This window comes from Oreochromis aureus, linkage group 19, assembly GCF_013358895.1.
Source record: "Oreochromis aureus strain Israel breed Guangdong linkage group 19, ZZ_aureus, whole genome shotgun sequence".
Lineage (NCBI taxonomy): Eukaryota > Metazoa > Chordata > Actinopteri > Cichliformes > Cichlidae > Oreochromis > Oreochromis aureus.
This window is the reverse complement of record NC_052960.1, coordinates 14,943,031-14,963,920: the sequence shown is the minus strand read 5'-3', so window position 1 is coordinate 14,963,920 and position 20,890 is coordinate 14,943,031. Positions and strand designations below refer to the sequence as shown.

The 20,890-nt window shown below is 43.9% G+C and overlaps 1 protein-coding gene across 5 annotated transcripts in view; it reads left to right on the top strand.

Annotated features, from left to right (window-relative positions):
- Positions 1-20,890, top strand: part of meis2a (Meis homeobox 2a) — a 78,107-nt gene that overhangs the window by 14,110 nt on the left and 43,107 nt on the right. For 4 of the 5 annotated variants that reach the window (XM_031747187.2, XM_031747184.2, XM_031747188.2 and 1 more), the window contains exon 9: positions 19,442-19,587. In XM_031747187.2, the coding sequence (XP_031603047.1) occupies positions 19,442-19,587 (146 nt within the window). The remainder of the gene's footprint in view (positions 1-19,441; positions 19,588-20,890) is intronic. The other variant, XM_031747185.2, reaches the window with a different exon arrangement.

The following is a 20,890-nucleotide window of genomic DNA, read 5'->3' as shown; positions in this document are numbered from 1 at the left end:
TTGTCAAATGTAGGTGCTGTTAGGTTTATATAAGTTTATATATGAGAGCAAGCGTTAAATTCTTGTGAAATTAAAGTAGATTAAAAGTGAAATCTGCTGCCTGAACCGAGAGAGCAGATGAAGAGTTCCTGACCCCACTTCTCTTGTCTTCATCTTGTTTTGAATGCACCAGAGATGTGTGCTTTTGTGGGTCTCTTTCTGTATCCATGGGTGCCCTCTGGCAGTGTCCAGAGTTTTTCATGAAATTTCATCACGCTGTCTAAACACAGAAGCAGACTCAGATACACACCGATACCAGCTCGCTCACAGAGCAAAGCTGCTCGGTCTGCCTGTTCTGTGCTATCATTTTGCCAATAAGCAGTCAAATGCATTGATGATGTGTACTTTGCGGTGGGGCTATTTAAATCATCTCCTGCTCCTTAGACGGAAGCCTCTGAAACATTACTGACCACAGCAGACATCTGTGGTCAGTTGTGTCAGAACTAGTTGGATCACAGCCTGGTTGGAAAGATAACTAAGACTGGTAAAGTAATAGGATATGTCTCAGTAACACTGTACAAGGAAAGAATTCTTGATAATAATGCGTCCCTTAATAAATCTAGTTAGGCATTGTTTTTCCTCTTCCTGTGACAGATGCAGAACTATCTGTTGGTTAAAGAAACTACAGAGTGCCCTGCATGCTCGCAGACAGCATAAACAGGACATTTTTGTTAAATGCAACAAATGTCTTAAAACTAGGACCTGATTAATACTGGATCTTGCAAATACAGTATCTGTACATTAGCAGACATACTTCATTTTCATACACGTAGGTATACGTACAGTATGCTAGGGTTATATTGAAAATGATGACGTTGTTGTTTATTTATTTAACCGCAAACTAGGTGGAAACTTACTCTGCAAAACCGTCTGCTCAGCTCTAATGCTAATCTGCTACATGTGCTCCGCAGACAGTGCTGAGAGTATCAGCAATGCAGACAGAGCTGCTCTGCCGGACAAACTATGTGATGACATTTTCTGCATTATGTTATGCAAAAAATATACGTATATATCAGAGAGTACTAATATATTCGGCATCGACAAATATAGGCCGATTTTACTGGCCAAGTGATATATGAGTTGAACTATACTTAAAACTTTAGAAAAGAAAAATCCAAGAAATTGCTGTGAGTTAAATGGATTTTCTGCTTTGAAGTCATAGTATTAGTTAAAAACACAGCATGACAGATCAGAGGACAGAGCACACGTAGAGTTTTTGCACTCCTCTTTGTAATTGCAAAAGAAGCACGGGAGATGAAGAGCAACCGAAAGAGGAAGGGGATGAGAGAAAGAAATGCACTGCCTATTGATTATCTTACACACATAAGTACAAGTGACCTGTAATCCACAGAGCACTTATCGACTCCTTTCCCCACCGTATCCAGTAACAGCCAATCAATACGGGCCAAAGACAGTTACGGTATAGCACCGCGTTCTGGGCCAAGATAGACCTAGACTAGATCAGGGCCAGAGCCTGACCTGCACTGAGTGTTAAATGCAAGATCCACCAGCTCAAAAATATTTAGCGGTTAGAAAAAACACAAACTAAGCAGCTTAGAAGAGAAGTGGAGATTTGAACAAAGCTGAAGAACCACTGAAGTACAGAGGTTAAAGAGCAGAGAAGGTGAAAAAGTAGGATCAGGGAGGAAAAATGACTAAGAGAGTAAAAGGGAAAAAGACCAAGGGCAGCTGATTTAATGGTCTAATGAGGCCGTCCTCTAGCCAGTTGTTTTGTGTGAGGCATGCTCTGACCTTTCGCTTCGCTCGGGAGCCCCACCGCCTCATTTTTCACATTCTTGCAATTACGTTAACGCTTGAAGCGCTCGCTGACTCCCGACTCTGGCCCTTCCATTCTGACAGAGCCTTCCCTCTCCAACCTCTCCACCTTTCCCTCCTCGCCTCTCTTCTCCTCCACTCCGCTCCATGCATGATCTCGCCTCCTATCTCGATACATTTCAACATAAAATTTGTAGTCCGCACTCTCAAGTCCACAGAGAAAATGTGAAATGTGGGCTTCACTTCAGTAATGGGGTCTTTAACAGCTTGGCCCCTGTTAAAAGGGGTGACAATGTGGATCGGTTGAGGAAGACAGAATAGATGGGAGAAAGTGAGAGAGGAGCAGAGTAAAAGAGTGCGTGAGATCTACGGCGCTTTTAGGTTTCGGCTGCCAAGAAAAACAAAAAAATTTTTTCTGCCGTCTTCCCTCTTAAAAGGTGTGTTCTATCTGTGCTTGAGAAACATTGAAATCAAATTTTAATCGAGAAACATCCTTGCATGAAATATGAAACCAGTCCATTTCTCCCAGAAATATCAAAGGATTTCTGACAGTGACCAAGTCCACTTTTATTTTAAAGACTAGCTTTTTTCTGCCTTTCCCTGTTAGAGGATGTACACGAGAATAAACGTCTGTATCACTCGCTTGTTTCTTTTTCTTTCTTTTTTTAAAGTGCTGTAAGCACCGTCATACAGGACTCAAGAGGGTCGCTTTGAACACAGTCCTCTTCTAAAGTCTTTGGCTTGTATCTCAGTGCTGAGCGTTGTTCTGAACCTGCGCCAAAAAGCAATTTAACAAGTGCGCAAATATGTATTATCCCTCGTGTGGAATAATTTATTGTCGAGCAGAAAACCAAGGTGAAGCATGTTCGTAGCTGTCAGTAAAGATTGCCAGCTAAGGTTCTGACACATGTTAAAAAAAAAAGTTTTCTGTACAATTCTCAGATCTGCATCCTTACCCTAATCCCTCCGCTTAACAGACTTAAAAAAAAATAATACTTTTCTCAGAATTTCCCTCCAAAAAAGAAAATATGAGTTATCGTCCTCGGGGCAAAATCAACGCTCTGACTCTCAGAGTGACTCCCTATGTTCTAGCTAGATAAATAAATACAAGGGGAGCCGGTTCAGAAGGTAACACACAATAACTACACTGGCTCTGCATTCACATCATTTTGATTAACAGTCCTTTGGAGCTTTTCCAAGCTTATCTTGAAACATCATAGACATCAGTTGCAGGGAGGTAAACTTGATGAATGTGCGTGCCTTAAGATAGCACTCGTTTCCAAGCAGGTGTCTGTTATATGGTAAGCACCCAAAGTGTGATGGAGCAGTGTGATGAAATACTCTACACGTTTGCCCACACCAAACACAGTAAAGTCAAATGCACTCAGTCATGAACAGTAAATCCCCAACACTGATTCAGCATGGTAGGTAATGCGTTTGCCCTCTTTCTGTATGTGTATATGTGTGTGTGTGTGTGCGTTTGAGCATGCCGCAGCTCCAGTCCACACTTGTAATTATTAGCTATGCATGAAGACCAAATCCACGTTGACATCTTGAGTGCCGAGCAAAGGGGCTTTCTGTACTGTTCCAAGATTCTACTGTAGACGGACAAGGCTCAACAGAAGAGAGGAGAAAGCATTTTGTACATTTTCTCAGCAATTGAACAATCCCCACGCTCTGCGGATAGACCGACTCCCCAGAGAGACTGAGAGAGGCAGAGATGGAGAGAAAGGGAGGAGAGAGAGGGAGAGCTTGAGTGTTCAGCTCCAAGGGAGCATGTTGCGCTTGATGGTGTTGTGGTACGATTGTGTTTGTGTGTGTATATGTGTATGCGTAGGGAGTGTGGTGAGTTCGTTTGGCCCTGGCTAGGGGCCCCAATCAGCAAGGTCTTTGTGGTTGAGCTCACTAGAAAGAGGTCATTCCTGTTGGGGACTCAGCTCCTTGTGTCCCAGCATGAACAAGCCCTGTTGGATCTTATAGTTTCCAGACCTTTGGCTTTGCTTTTTTTCTCTTTTATACAGTATTTCTCAGGGCAAATGTGCAGGTAGAAAAAGAAAGAACATGTAATCACATTAGAAAAAAACACAGCAATCTTTGGTAAACACAAGATGGAAACCTTGTTGCATTTTAGTAGCCTATACTCCAGCTCTGGAGTGATCGTTGAGGTGTGTCTGTGTATTTACAATGCATAATTTGCGTGCGTGTGTATTTGGTTGGGGGGTGGAGGTTGTATGCATGTGCATGTGTTAGCTGGTTCCTTCTAAGTGCCTGTTAGAGTTTAATTTAGTGTAGTAATTAAAGCTGAACACTGGCCCATAAACAACAGATAAACAATAAAGCAGGCCCAAGCCCTGCTGTTTCATGGCTCTCACTCCCAGCTGTTGGAGCACTGATAATTTTTTACACAGTGCCCCCACCTCACCACAACACAATGTTGAAGCAACAAGGTTTTCGCATGTGCGCATGGGTGTTTTTTAGTGTGCGATGGCAGAGGCTGAACAAAAAGGGCTGAAAAGGCACATAAACACACAGGATATGTCCACTTCCTCTCTCAAAAGAAAACAGAGAACCACAGAAAAGCAGAGAAAGTTTAAGAGTAATATGGCTCTGTGGCCATTTACACAACCAGATCAGCAGGGAGATAACATAGACATGAGTATGTGCAGCCATGACGCGCATACAGCTTGTTGGAGCTCAGTCAGTAGCCCGCACTTAACATAAACCAAAGGTATACTTGCTTAATGCCAAAACAAACAATGCTACAACGTTTCTCAATGAGCTACCGTGCTCAGCTTTAGCCATGCCGCTGCATGTCAGTCACATGTTAGTCAGGTGTCTGTTATGGAAAGAGTGCAATATGTCTGTCTGATGGTTTGTTGGGAAGGGGCAGGGCCATTGTTGAAAGCTGAGAAGAGTTGCTGTGCGGGGGGAGAAAACATGGTACAGAGGGGATACTTTCATGATCCCATTAGCATAAAAGAGACTAAATTATTCATGTGGAGTGCTTAATCTATGGGGAAAAGTATAGTTAATGCACATAGTTTTAAAATGGATCTCTCCTAGCCTCGGCTCTAACACCAGATTCTTGCTGGATTCAGCATTCGCGGGCATTTACGGGAATGGCTGTCACTCTCTCTTGCACACACACACACATATAGACATAGAATGTGCGGGCATATGTGCACACTTGCCTAAGCACTGCTGCACTTCAAGCTGTTTCAAGGGTCTCTGCTCTCAGGCTCATCCCCTCTCTCCATAAGTCCCTTTCCCATCCTCTCTCTCCCCCTTTCTTTCCATTTGTTCCTCCATCTCTCTCCTCTTCTCTTTCTCCCACCCCCTCCCTCACTTACTGACTCCCTCGTACTCCTCTCCTCACTCACCCTTCTCTGTCTCGCTCTCAGTTCCGCAGACTACCTGGCCCTCATCCAAAATGTGATTAAAGAGAATGATCAGCTCCCTCAGCTCCCACTTTCCTTCCTCCCTTCCGCTCTCTCTCTCTTCGTTCTTTTTTTTTGGGTTTCTCTGTCTTTCTTCTGACCCTGTGCTATAGCTTAAAAGACTGGAAAAAAAGGTAATGTAAAAGAATAAAAACTGTCAATACAGCCAGTTTCCAGTAACATAGGCTTCCCACAGTATTACCACCATCACCACCTCTTGGTCTTCCATCCACGCTCCCTTTTTCTCTTAGCATCTCTTTTCTCCTTATGGTTTTTCCCCTCTATCCACTGACCTCTGCCTCAGTACTGTTCTGGCTCCTTTCACTCTGATCCATAATCACAAACAGGCCTCTGGTGTGACTTGGCCCAGCCCAACCTGGCCAGGTACTGAGCCCACACCACAGGAAAAACGTCTTTACTGTGTCAGCCTAATGTGCAAACTAATGTTTGGAGAACATAGGGAAAAAATTATCCAGATTATTCTGACAGCAGCTGAGGAGAATTTCTGTTTCACGCCATTAAGGGGAAACTTAGGGGAGATTTTTCTTTCTCTCTTTCTTTTTCTCTGTTTCTGTGAGAAGTAGATGAAGACCAGCTTAACTGGGAGTGAGCTGAGCATAGCTAAAAAGCACAGAGGAAACGGTGTTGCAGGGAAGTAATCAGGATTGAACTCCAGTAAAAGGAGGGGAGTGGCTTTTTCATTCTTTTACCCAAAGGCTTTAGGCAAAAACAAAGACAGTGCAATGCTGTTGTATCAGTTCATTATACAGTGGGTTTACACACCCTTGTTCCATTGCTGATTACACCAGCGCATGTGGTGATGATGAGAAGTGCACAGGGGTCTGATGTAATATGGCTAAAAGGGATTTGAGCGCATGCCCCAAAGGGCATTTCCATGTCCATTAATGCTGCCGCTGCTGCATTTTCACGTGGACGACAGTGCTTCGTTTCTTTAAAGGGAGAGAGTGTTTTCCCAGGAAATTTTCAGTCTTGTTTCAGCAGGCTAGCCTGAAGGGGGTCAGCCAAGAAGTCACCCTTAAGAGGTGATAATCCAATTGCTTTAGTCCTCACCAGATTTGTTTTCCCCTTGTCTGGCGGTGTGTTGGTGTGTGCGTGTGTGTTTATAGAGAATGTAAGCATGTGTGTGTGTGCGTGTGAGAGAGAGAGAGAGAGAGAGACAGCAAGATGCCACTAGTTTCTGTGTCCAACCCCAGGCCCCGTTCTAGATCAGAGAGAGGTTATGGGGGCCAAGTCTGTCAAAGGCACACCTGCAGGGAAACTCCAAAAACCTTGACTGCTAGCTTACATGAGCCAGTTTAAGGTGTGCTTATTTGGAGTTTAACCCCGACTTCAAATGTCCTTTCCCTCTCTTCCCCTTTGTGTTTGACCAATGGGCCTTGCGCTCTTTTACTTTCATTTCTTTCTTCTGCCTCCCTTGGCTCTTTAATCTCTTTCACCACCCCCACCCTCCCAGTTCTCCTCCCCCTGATGTCAAAACTGCACATCACAGCAAAGGTCCCTCCAAAAGACAGCACATGGTTGAGTAGAGTGGCTTAGCAAGGCTAGCTAAAGCTTGTTCACTTGCTGTGTGGTTTTTTTTTTCTCTTGCGTAAACCAGGGTTTAGACACTAAAGCATATTTGGAACCGAGCAAAGCAGCTATACCCTACAGGTAGTGCTTTAACCATGCTGCCACCATCCAAAAGAGTGGGAGGACGATAAAGGAAGTGTGTTACAATCCGAGTTCCTTCTCTCTGCTGCTGATTTTCACGCGCACATCTTTCACGTTTATGCAAAGCTTTTGAGGGCTTTATGCAAGATAAGCTCATTTTCTAGTCTGATTCCCACTCTAGTACATGCTTTAATGACTCTTAAAGCCAAGGGCTGCTTTTTTAGGCATAATAGCAGTCCCGCGGTCTCTCAGTTTCCGTGTAGCCAGGGTGCTTTTTCCACACCTGATCACTTTTGTTCACCCATTTTATGGCTATTGGGGAGCAGGCGGAGGTGAGCGATTTGACAGTGGTTAGTGCCATGAGCCCTAATGTTTATTGGAAGCAAGCGTCTAATAATTTTTGATTACCCCAGAGGAGGTATTAGCCATGTTAGTCAGCAAGGATAATTTCTTATTTACATGCCCCAAGCAGTGAACACTCCGAAGGAACACTGGGGCTAAATGCGCAACAAAACGAATCAAACATGCCAAACGAGATGCTCCATCCTGGCTGGCTGCAGGGCTGAAGCTGAGAAAACCTTCATTATGCATTTACCATAATTCATTTAGAGGGTTATCAATTTGCAGAATACAGAAGAGATGTTTGGAGGGGGAAGCAAGAACACCATATCAAACGAAGGAACAGAAAAAGGAACAAGGGAAAGCGAGATGAAAAGGAGTGAGATATTCAAGGATAGCTCAGTGCCTGTATTTTTAAAATGTTGTTCCAATTACACACATTTCCATGTTCTGAGGCAGAACTTGCATGGTAAATGGTGCAATCGCTTCCCTTTTACCAGTGTCACGCTCCACCCCCTAAAAAAAGCACAAGCTGATTTCACTTTAATGAAAGCTGTTTAGCTCAGGAATTTTCTTTTCTACATCTTTTTTTTTCTTGCAAGATTGAGGCTACACAGAGATGTTCGAGTTCAAATATTGTCTTTCTGTTCATTTAGGGTTTCTCTTTGTTTGCCTTCAACCCTGCTTACTCAAGGGTTTTTTGTTTTGTATCTGTCTATCAGTGTGGATTTTAGGACAGTTACTACATGTTTTCATTTTTCTCTCCTGGCAACACATACGAAGAGAAGAAAAAGACTTTTAAAAGCATCTTTCCCTCTGCCATCAGGCAAGGATGACTAAGGCCCCATTAGAACAATTGGAGGAAACTTAGGGAGACGGGGAGTATTTAAAGGAATGAAAGCAGCAAGAAAACACCACTATCTTGTGATAACCAGTGCTTTCGTTCATTATCTCAAGACAGAAACCCCCACCTTGGAAAAAATTGCACTCACTTTGGTGCTTCATTCAAAAATAAAGCAATGAAAACAAGAAAGGCAAGAAAAAGCAAGACAAAAAGGAAAGAACTGTAATATTTTCCAAAGTGAAGGGAAAGCTGCATTGTTTAGCGCAAGTGCTTACTCCCAGGGATACAGTCTGTAGACAACTGAGTGTCTGCAGGAGACATCTGTGAAGCCTGACCTTGTGACCTTGGAAAAAATGCTCTTAAGGTGGGGGGAAAACTGCCTTTTCCACTGCATCTTGGCCTACAGGACATCCCAGGAGCAGCACAACAAACACAACCACCACAGAAAAAGAACAACCCAACATACAGTCAATAAAGAAAGAAAATGAGGCAGAAAAAAAGTGCGATTTATATTGAGGCAAGTTAACAAGTAAGGAAGCGATGGATGCTGGAAAAAAAAAGGAACTGAATATGAGAAAGAGAGGGAGGGAAAGAAACAAGAGGCAGAGAAGATGTAACAGAAAACACAGATGGACTTGGTCTGAATAGTGCCTCACAGGCCTGGCTGTCTCTTACTCCTTTGGCCCCCCATGAGATCATTTTCATCCTTTATGAGTCAAAAGGAAGCCTGGTTGAAAATGAAAGGTTACACAAGCCAAAGCCCAAGCCCTCGGAGTGAGAGAGGAGAAGATCCCCGCTGCAAGGGCCCTGCTGCTATTCAAAGCACCTGCCATTGTGTGGGCGCTCATCCAGCCCTATTGTTGTGCAGAAATTAGTCGTGCTCCCTTTGGCTCCCTTCGGCTCCAGAGGCATGCGGCAGACCCCCTTGTTGTTTCGGGTTCAGATACATGGTTGGATAGATGCGTGGCCCCGGCTACCATCACCACTGGCTGTGGCCCTTTGCCCTCTCTCCAACAGCACACTATCGGGTCGTGTTTTTCCCCCCTCATCCTCTCACTGCTGTTCACTTCTCAAGAACACTTGCGAGCCAACATTCCTATAGTTTTCTCCATCTTTCTTTTGTACTCCTACTCTCATTTTTCCTTTGGTGTATATGCTTATTGTTCTTTGGAGCACCCTCATTATACCCATGGTTATATTTTAAGGGCCTCTCTCTTTGATTTTGGTCTCATGGGGAGTGAGTGGTGGGCTGGTGGGAGCTGTAGGCCTGGCCCGGCTCTCAGGGCTCCCCAGCCAGCGTCTCGGAGAGTAGGCTTGGGGGTATTGTTGGGTTGGCTACCACACTAGAAGCACTGGCGCTACTGCTATTGCAGTGGGTGGATGTGAGGGGAAAATTGAAAAGTCAATAGCGAGGCCCCACAAAAAAAAAGAAGAAGAAAAGAAAAAAAGAGGGCGAAACAAAAGGAGATGGAGAGCTTCAAAAAGCTGAGAGCTATAGAACACTGCTAATTAATAGCATCAGACGAAGAGCTTTTTTCCTTCCTTCTGGAACTCTAATGCTGCATATTAACTTGTGAGGCAAGGCAATTAGGAGCTCAAAGCATGTGTCACGTCCATCTGTTGACCGTGCTATGTGAGGGAGAATTGATAGGTATGCACTGAGCTTCAAGGAAAATAGAAAGCGTACAACCCTACCTTTATGAAACTGCTGAATCAGCAATAATTGTGATAGTAGTTCATTTCAGTAATTCCTGCAGCTATAGTTTGTCCCTTATGTCAAAATTGTGGGACACACATTCAGTAAATACATATGTTGATGCCTTTCTTATTCCTATTACTGAACAAAGGAAAACATTACTGTTGAAAAGTATATGTAAGTTGTTTTTTTTTGGGGGGGGGGGGTCTTCAAAAAAACAGTAATTGGCTCTTATTCTGTCTTTACACGCAGCTAACATCACGTAGACTGTGATGAAGTGCGACTTTTGGTGGGTCAGCGTAGCAGATTGGCACCAATTTGAAGTGGCTTTGCAATTTGTATTTTTCACTGGCATAATAGGCTCCTCTCTCAACCATCGTACCATCGCAATTTCCACTTCCAACAGCTGTCAAGCCCCTAAAATCAAAATTAGCGCCATGGAATTGGGCCTTAATGAAATGACCTGCTGGATTTACCTTAAGGAGCAAGGCGGACAGTCAGTACTAGCCTCGTCAAAACCCTCTCTGCGCGTGCTGCGGTCCCATTAACAAAAGGAAATAGTCTGTAAATGTATTAAGCACTACTTCCATTTTCTAATTATCTTTCTCCTCTCCCTACATAATTCATTCACTCATTCATTAGTTCTTGATATTAAAAAAAGGATTCTGTCTGTTCTTTTTTCGTGAGATCACCAATTATTTGTCACTATTTATTACGGCGTTGTTGCTAGAGTTTCAAATTGAAACTCTAGCATTATTCATATAAAATTAGCAAACAATAAAAAATAAAAAAAGGCTCTGAAACTACCCCCCTACCCCTCCCCACCTTTGCTTCCTATACGATGAGGTGAATGTGTGCCAAGGCCCAGTGGAGGACACTAGGCCCTGGTTATTGACTTGTAAAGAAGCCGTTAGGTGAGGGGTCTTGACAAGACATGAGCGGCTGAGTCTCTTGTAAAGCTGTATCTGATTTCTCTGCTAGTTGACTCCCCGGAGAGATCCGTTCTACCCTCTGTTGATCACACTCTCACTCACAGCTGTATGGAAAATGCAGCGATGAAAAAAAAAATATGAAAGAAAAAACGAAAAAGTGAAAAACAAAACAAAAAAATACTTACATTCAGTATGCCACGAGTGCCTCGCTCGGTGAGAGTTAGAGCCAAGGAAGGAGGGCAAACGAACCAAAGGAATCAATAGACAGGTGTTGTCTCTCAGTAAAGCACAAGATAACTCTCAAATTAACGTTTTGGTGAGCTGTGTAATATATACTTGTCAGTAAGGGCATCTGCATTTGTGTTGGTGTGATTGGATAATAATAAGAGTGAAGTATCAGCAAGAGGCAGACAAAGCAAGTATCAACTTAGCGAGATCTTCACTCCACAAAGATCTGACTAATTTATGAGGGTAAACTGCTCTGACAGAAAGAGAGATGCAGGTGAAGGGAGGAAGTTTTCATTGGCTCTCTAGAGCAGGCCAACCCAAAACCCTGGAGGGATCTCTCTCGGTTTGAACTTTATCAGGGGCTACGCTTAATCAATATACTATCGGAAAAAGAATTAATTACTAAAGCAGAATAAAACAGCTGCATTTTAAACCAAGGATTCATCAATTCTGTAATCTCTTGGTTACAGCTCAGGTGTCAGGAGGATCATTTCAGCTCCATGTAATGAGGAACTGTGGGAGTTTACCCCAGCCCTGTGCTGCTCTCCTCCTCCTCCACCTTTCTCTTTCTGACCCCTCCTTCCAACCAAAACGCTTTCTTATTATCCCGTTCCTTACCTTATCAGCTCTTTGTCATATACCTACAATATTCATCTCACTCCTTTCCCCCTGCCCTTAATACACTGACTGTATTGCACTCTTTTATACCCCCACCCCTACCCCACTACATTCCCTTCCCACCAAATTCCTGTCTTTGCAGGGATGGGACGAAAGGGTATTAAATTTGAAATCTCTGGTGCGAAAGCCGACTAGAACGGGACATTCCCGCTGTTGCAGCCATCAAGCCGGACATTCCTCTACTAAGACTGAGACACCACTGGTATTGTGAAATGGGGAGGGGGGAATAAGAGATGGGGGAAGTTGGTGTAAGACTTGAAAAACAGCATACCACATTCTTGTTGTATATTTTAAAAAATATATTTTTGGGGTATAACATTAGAATAAAAACCAAAGGAGAAGGTGAATTAGAATGAAATTAATGGTGTATGGAAAGAGAAGCCATGCAGGAAGTATCCCCTGTTTCAAAATAATCTTGGCAGCTCTGCCGTCGCTGCCACTGACATCCACCCATCGCAGCCCTTGACCCTGGCCCAAAGCCTGTAAACGGACTGTCCTTGACTCCCCATAATGGGGGATTTCAAGGCAGGTTGAGAAGGGGTTATGGGTGATGAATTGGGTTTTTAGTGAGCTCATTAGGAAGCCAAACAGAGTTTAGACTGTCGGAGCGGAGCAACAGTGCAGTAATCAGTTCTGCTCGCTTTGTTCCCTGCCTCCAGGACATTTGTGTGGAAAAAAAAAAGAGAGCGAGGAGGAAAGAAAAAAAACTTGGCATTTGGCTGATGAGAGGGCTGCTGAGCAGAGGCTACAATCTGATGGTTGACTTGTTGATTTATAAACCTTTTAATTCATTTACTGTACCAACCCCCCCACCCTCCACCCCCACCCCCAGCTCTATATAGACAACCCCCTCCCATCTTTGTTGAACTCTTCTTTGATGCCACTGTCCATCAGGTGTGGTAAGGACTTGACCTCCTCTTCAGCTTAAAAACAGCAAGTTTGTTTGGTTTTAAGTTGTAATTGAGGGTAGAGAATCACTGCTTATGCTGTTATCATGCATTGCCTGAAACGATGTAAGCTGCTCTGAATGAAAAACAAAAAGAAAGGAAGAAAGAAAAACACTCAGTTAAATTGGCAACCAGCTCTTTGCGGTTTATGTAGAAGACTTTGATATACAATAGTTCCTAGAGGGGATTAGAAATCTATTTCTTTACTAGCAGATAGATCCATATGATGTATCAGCACTGTCTCCACCTCCTTATTTTATTTCGCTCTGTCTCATTTCCCCCCTGCTTTAAACATTTTTTAATTCCAAAATAGAGCAAGTTAGTAATTTTTTAGGACGCATATGGTGTGAGAGCACCTCATTTTACCCATGTTCATGTTTGTTTCTATTCACTGTACCCTAATTACTTTTGGTAAACACTTCTTCTTTAATATTTAATGCTGCATCAAATCTTGAGATGCAGGTATGCTTCTCCGGGTGCATCAACGTCCTATTGTAAAAATGATAAATTATTGAGCACTGTCAATATATACAATCCCAACACTAACAATAGCTTCAGTGTACCATAATAAGAGAAGAAAATAAGACGGAAGCAGTCTGGTTAGACATAAGCGAGAATTGGACTCATTCAGTGGCAGGTTTGTAAATTTGTTTATGAAGAAACGAGTGATGAACTGAGATTACCTGTGAGACCAATTAGCCCCATTCAAGTCAGAATGTAAGGGAAGAGCAGCGGCAGTTTCTTCTGCAGTGTTAGAGTGCAGGGGGGAGCAGGGTGGAGTTGTCAGAGAAGCAGAGAGTGTGAAATATCTGGTGGAGACCCAAAGCCCTTCATTAGCCACTGATCCCTGTCTGCTGAGTGAGGGGCAGTCATGGGCATCACAACTCCCTTTTAGCCCCCCCCCCCCCAAAAAAAAAGCAGGGTGGGGGGGTGGAGGGTAGATCCCCCCCATCCCCTGCAATTTAGCCCTTTGCCATTCATGCAAATTGGGTCTTGACATCTGCAACACCCTGCCTCCTTTCTTTTATACATCTTTATTCCATCTCTTTTCTTCGGATCTTTTTTCCTCCTCAAAGCCCCATTTAGATGGCAGAGCCTCGTCGCAGCTGACATGCGTTCTTTTATATATAACTCACATCTATGTAAAGGCAGGATTTTTGCTGTGTGTTCATATAGACGTAAATATGCAGAGAACTGGAAGAGTTTATTAGAAGAATCGAGTTCCTGGGAGACTTAATTTGTTTGTGGGATTCTCAGTCCCGGTTTATGAGGAAAAAACTTAATTGTTGTTGCAGGTATCAGGTTGTATTGTACATTCTCAACAGATTGGAATTTTATGAAATGATAAAAAAAACTGTTGGAAGCTGTGAATATAGACCAAAAAAAAGAAAAAAAAGAAGCTGTAATCAGGCAGCTTGGCCCACCTCCTACCTCTTGCTTCTGGACAAACTATGATTCCTTGGCTACAGAAGTAAGGCTGAAAAGTCTTTGAAATGGCTTTGCTCCAGCCCATATTTTGGGTTAAAAGGTAAAATAGCCTAACTGGCTGTTAAGAACAAGTTTTACCTCCCAACCTACACCCCCCTCCTTTTCAGCCTTCACCCTCTATGGTAGGGATGTGCAGAGTAGGGTCAACTCTCTGCCTGTGAGAGGAGAGAGGCCTTCTATCGGTGGAGAGGCGATAGTTATCTCCAGCATTCCAGGGATGACAGAGAGATATCTGCCTGATGGCAGGGTTAGGGGGCTTAGAGAAGGGGGCAGAGATGGGAGGGAGGGAGGGGAAGAGGTACAGGAGTTGTTGAGCAACCGCTCCCCGACATCCCTCCTCCCGCCCCCACCTCCCTCCTTCCTTCTCTCCATGCCTTTCTTACTGCCTGACTGCCTCGCTTCCCCACACATAGAAAAAAAAAAAACATCTAATTAGAAGCTCTTATTCCACTTCATTTAAGGGAACACTTAATGATGTGTTTTTCAGGGGAGACAACTACACATTATTTCTCATGCAAAAGGAACCACTCAGTTGTAGCCCCCAGGATGCAGATACAGCTGTGTTTGAGATGGAGGTTTGTCCTCATTTCTCTGGGGTGTCATGGCTGTTGGAGAAGAAGAGAGGGGAAAAATGGTAGTGCTTTCTAATTCACCTTTAGCCAGTGTCCTGGCAGTAACGGGGGGTGGTAAAGAGGAGGCGGATGGTGACATCTGAGTTTGGCAGGGGGACTTGCTGAAGGAGAGAGTTTGTTGTAATTGCTCTGACAGGTTTTAAGGCTGTTAATGACTCCGGCCTGAGCGCTACCAATTTGTCAGCATGCTTGCTGTTTACTAAGCTGTTGTTTTATGGTCCAGTGCAAGGGCTGCTGCTTGTTTAAGCACAGATCAGGAAATAATCAGCGTAAAACACTGGCTGCAGTGGTGCAGCCACACTAATACAGTTCAGTTTAGAGCCCTCATCTACTGTATGGATCTGAATGAGTGCAGTAAACCATATGGCGTGTGTGGTGTGTGGTCACACTAAGACACACAAATTCACAGATGCTTTACTTTTATCTAAAAGTTAGAAGTTTAAGTGTGTGTGTTTAACCGGTACGGCAATCGTGTTTTACTTGTTAGCACTTGTCTGCGTTGTGTTTCACATGAATGTAAACCATATTGCTAGCTTGCGGTTATAGCAAGATGATCTGTAATCCCTAGTCGGCACAGAGAAGCAGAGAAATAGCCATTCCACTAGTGTGAATAGAGCTTCTATGTGTTTGTGTATGTGCCTATGTGAGAGATTGTGTGTGCATCAAGAGCATGTGGTCCCAGAGCCAGCAAAGACCCCTCCGTAAATCCAGAGTAAATAAAAGGGGTAACCAGACGGACAAAAGAGGAGCCCCCACTGCTTCTCTCATTCGCTGCCATTTGGGGGACTGAATGTGCTAAACGCCGCTTATGTTGGCTGAAAAGTTGAGGAGAAAAAGAGGGAAAAGGGAGGCTCTAAATCCCCCTTCTTCTTTTCACTTCATTCTCTGCGGCCAAGCCTGCATGGATAGAGGTGGTGGTAATAGGAGGGTGTTGGAGGGAGAGGTGTAGGGCCCGGTCACTATGGTTTGCTAAGGCCAGCGAAGCTCCTAAAGCAGCAAAACTCTAAGCTTCTGGTATCCATCTGCTCCTCTTTCCATCTAACTCTCCTCATGAGTTTTTCTCTTCCCCCCTTTTTTTTGGGTGAGCTTGGGTGAACACGCTTCACTAGTTTGGGCTGACAGGGGGCGTGGGGGGTCTGTTGTAATTAGTCACTTTAACCACAGCTTCCATAAGCCACTGCTTCTACACTCTTGCTTCATTACCCTGAAATAAACGCCCAGACTTCCTAGTGCAAAATCACTGCACAGACTTTACAATGATACACACACACAACATCTAAAGCTTGTCTAGAGGCTCCACGGTATGATTATTAATGGTATACGGACCACTCTGGAGTGTTATGTGATAACTAAACATGGCTGGATTTGAATGTGTTTTCCAGCTATTGACAAGTCATTATTTATTCACGCATATGAGAATGGCAAAGCAGCAGAGGGAGGGCATTCTTGTTATACAGATAGCTGCAGTATATGTTACACATGGTCATATACACAAGACAGACTAGACCTTAGTGGGTCCCTAAGGGGCAGGATACCTACTAGACACAATACAACTTTTGCTCTAAAGTCATTAAGAGTCCACTGAAGTCTGCCCTATTCTAAGCAGAGACTGTAGGACACTTTGTACTTTACAATTTTCCATGCAAGAAATCCTGAAGTGACCCTGAATGTGCCAGCATTAGATAAGCCGAGTTGCAGTGTGTTTACAGTCCTATCCCGACCCGTTAATGAGCTCAGCCCTGAGACCAATTTACTCACAAGGAGATATATCTGAATGCATTTTTAATAACCACCCACTGGTGATGAGAGAGGGAATGTGTGCGAGCGTAATGTGCTTTGGACTTGTGCTTGTTTGTTTGCTAGTGCGCTCACTCATTCACTCTCTCGCCCTGATCGCGTCCGGTCATTGTCTTCCATCTTGCCTGATTGCACCTTCTCCACTCGCGTGCATCTGAAAATCTGCACAGAAACTTTCATTGCAGACACTTTAAGTCAAGATCTTGATAGCGTGAGCGAGGGAAAAGGAGGGAGGAGGAAAGGTTGAGGGAAGACAGAGAGAGAGCGGGAGAGAGAGAGAGGGGGCTGTCTTTTTTCTGTCTCCAAGGGCGCTGCTTTTCCAAAAGTGCCTGGGGCTACACTCCAGCACCTCAGCTCCCCTAGGCCTTTCGACTGCCTCCTAATAGCCAACCCCCATCTGTGTCACATGGCCAGATGATGGGACACTCATCCCCCTGCTCTGCACTTTTTTTTTCTTTCCTGATTTTTTTTTTCAGAGTGCACATCCACACAGGTTAGAATGGCAGAGTTGCCAGGGAACAGTCAGAAGCCATTAGCGTTTGGGACAATTTGCCCTGCAGCGTTCCTTCTCTCGCTCATAAGAAAGGAGTGGGGGTGGATGCAAAGCACCAGCCCTCCTTTAGATGTAATGAGGTTGTGCAAGTTGGATCTTCTTTATTCTATTTCTACTCCTTCTTTTTTTCTTGCGTCTTCTTGTTTCTCTTCTTTCTTTGCTCTTTCTTTTCATGTTCTGTCCACATTTGATTTTTCTTTAGTCTTTATTTACTGTGTGCACATTTTCACATATTTGAAGTCATACAAAAGCTGTACACAGTTTGTATTTAAACTGTACACAGAATGAATGCTCGAATGCCACATGCCTGATCTGTGGACACATGTCAGCATCCGTGCGCATGTAAGAGAGAGAGAGGAGCTGAAAAGCACCGGAGTCTGGTTTCATCCTTGCGGGCTAGGGCAGGAGGCAGCGAGCATGCTGGGTAATGAAGTGACAGGTCAGTCTGTAAATACGCACGGGTCGCTCTGGCCCTGGCCGGGGGGGAGGCTATCGCATTGCAGTGAAAATGGAAACGTCAATAAAATTAATCTGCCAGCCTTTTGGCCACTGTGTGGTTCTATTGGATGAGCCTGACTGCTCACAGCAGGAGAGGGATTTGGAGAGTAGCTCGAAAATCAACACAAAACCTAGCGGCATACAAACAAACAGCAAACTGTGTATCAACATTATTCAGTGAAGCTCAAAAGCAGAGAAACAAAAGGGAGTTGGTTAAAATTCACAGCTCACTAGTTGTGTTTTTATTGAAGTTTGGAAGCAAACTCAGGGAGTTAGACTTAGCTTCCGTCTGGGTCACATTTCTCAGGAAGCCCCTCACAGTCAGGGTAGGGCTATGGCCAGACCAAAGTTTATTGTTTTAAGCTTTCCTGAACAAGGATTCGTACTTAGTCTGGGATTTATGGCATTTGCCACTAATGAATGCCCATTCTACAATTACAACACCCCTAGCCTGTGTCCCCATTCCCATATGTCCTTCAGAAGGACTGTTGCTTCTTTAACTTCACACAGGGAGCGCAAAGTCGGCACTTCTCTGTTTTCCTCTTTCGTGTGGCTCTCCACTAATGATCTGGAAGGAAAACACTGTGCAAGACAGAGAAGAAAAAGAGAGGCAAAAACAAGGGGAAGAAAAAAAAGTGGGAAAAGTAGTTAGTGCGGGCCCCTGCTGTCCTTGTATTCTTCATTTATTTTGCATTAGATTACGCCACTAGTCGGATCCTTTTTCTTTCCCCCTTTTTAATGTTATTAGTTCAAATATTTATGCGAGATTAAGGCTTGTATAGGTGGTTGTGATTGATGCCTCTCCAAAAACAGGAGGACATATGAGTCTGAATTTTGAGAATGTCAGGGTCCTTCTCTTCCTTAGTGGAGGAGTTTTTCAGATACATAATTTAGATGCCCTCAAGGAAGGCTTTCAAGGCATTTGTGCCCGGGGGCAAGAAAAAATAACTATGACTGTTAAAAGTAAATCATTTTTGCTAATGCACAATTAATGCCGAGGAAGACGAACAAGGAAAAGGCAAGGGACAAAGATGGAAACTTCAATTTAAAGGAGAAATCGTGCCCGGGTATGTGCACGCTTTCCTTGTGAAATCAAACGCTGATGGACATTAATGCAGGCAAAGCCGCCGCTGGCCTGTCATGCTAATCTCGTGGCGGAAGCTTGGGGGTGGGGTTGTTCAGGGTTTCGGGAAGCCGATGAAGAGTCCATTATGTGCATCGAAGTGCAACAATGAACCACCCAAAATAACATTTACTTCCACGCACTTTAACTGGATGTCCTAAATTCATGAATTTCTGTGTGTTACAGTACATATCTGCATAACTCCATCCTGTCCCCTTTGGCTCTCATCAAAAGATGGGAAAAAACGCTCTACATTATGTCAAACATGCAAATTTAATTGAATTAATGACATGAGTCCATGTCTCTTCTGTACTTGAAGGCTCTGTGTCCATTTTTTTTTCTTTCCATCTCCTCCTACTGTAAAAATGGAATGAGGAACCCAGTGTTTCAGCGTCCAACCATAACATTAGAGTCATTAACCCCTTTTCCCCTCCCTCGTGCTCTGGGGTATAGAGCAGCTCTGCGAGGCTTCCATGTAAGCCCCTCAGTCTCTGTACAGCCCTTCGTCTAAGGCCATCTAAATCCCCCTACCTCCATATATTCACTACACAACACTGGCTTTGCTGTGGAAATTCTTTTGGCCTTAGTGCAGCACTTTCCAATTCTTTCAAAGTTATCTGTGGTATTTGTCCGTTTATCCATCTTTCATGAGCCTTAAACTCAGCTTTGACTGTATACCTCTGTTTCATTTTTTTGCTATTGTATTCTGAGCCTGTGGTGTGGTCGGGGATGTTATTTAACCCTGGGTTTGGTTTCCGTCCAGGAGATGGCTTAGACAACAGCGTTGCATCGCCTGGCACAGGGGATGACGATGATCCAGACAAGGATAAGAAGAGGCAGAAAAAGCGTGGCATTTTCCCTAAGGTGGCCACAAACATCATGAGGGCGTGGCTGTTCCAGCATCTCACGGTAAGCACGGCCATTATAATTTGGAGATATGTCTATATTATTTTTTAAAAAACACAACAAACCAAATAAACAGTTAGAGACACTCACATTCAAGGCACATACTCACACGCACCTGTCACACAGTAGCTACTGAGGCAGTGGGGAGAGAGTGATGGCGCTGCTGCGATGCTCACTTGTCAGCCACCTGTCAAAGGGACACAGTGACCAGGTCAATCTAATCAGTTTGGGCTGTTTACTCTGCTCAGCACACTTTCTGTAAAAAAAAGAAAGAAAGAAAGAAAGAAAGAAAAGGCCCAACAATCCAAGACATATATTCTAGTATGAGATGCACTGAGGCTCTGGCCTGAACAAGTAGCACGATAAAAAAAACAACTTGGGAAAAAAAGAGAACGACTGTGATTGTGTAGCTGTGTAAAGAAGCAGGATGTGGAATTGAAGGCCTCTTTACGTGATCAGTCTTTCTGTGGACTAAGGGAACCTTAATCTACTTATCTCTCGATAAAATTGACATGTGTTAGTTTATTTCTTCTCCATAGCTCCATAGGAAAGTGTTTGCCGTACAATTCTGTCAGAAAACTCTGACAATGACTGATCAGAGTCTTGGATCATATGTCTAAATGTCACAGTAATTTAAATGTACACTGTAAAATCACAAATGTTATTTTCACGTGAGTATGTTTCTTAGTGAAACGGGGTGGTCCACATGTCCCCTCACCCTTTCTAATGTCAGGACATTATCAGAACATCAGGCTGTATTGATTTTGCAACACAGGTCAGATTTCAGAAGGAGGTGGCCACGCCGGGACACATAAGCTGCTTGAGCTTGTGGTTCCCAGTTCCAGGGAACAGGGACAGTTTAGGGGGATGGGCAAAATAAAAAAAGAAATGAGAGAGAGAATGTGAAAGTAAAGGAGCCTTAGTTTAGAGTCTTTTAGAGCATCCGCACATTTAAGAGGGTCATGTGCCCTTTGTGCACTCTGTAGCCCCCACCACCACCACAGTGCCCACTCCCAGCTCAAAGCCCCGTACCCTGATTACCTAACCAAAAGCCCAAGTAATAAGCAGCCAGCAAATACAGCCTAATTGAAAGGGCTGTAAATCCATTACATATTGGTCAGGGATAATCAGGAGTGCTTTAATCACTTTTATCTATTCAGGAGCAGTGAAGCTGCAACAGCAAAGCCCTGAGCCTCGCAGGCCTTAGCGGCTCCACCACGCCAGTCTGCACGCTTATTATTCTCATCATTATCAAAATGACTTCACAGCTGTTCGCGGCTCCCATCGCTCTATGACTGGAGACCTC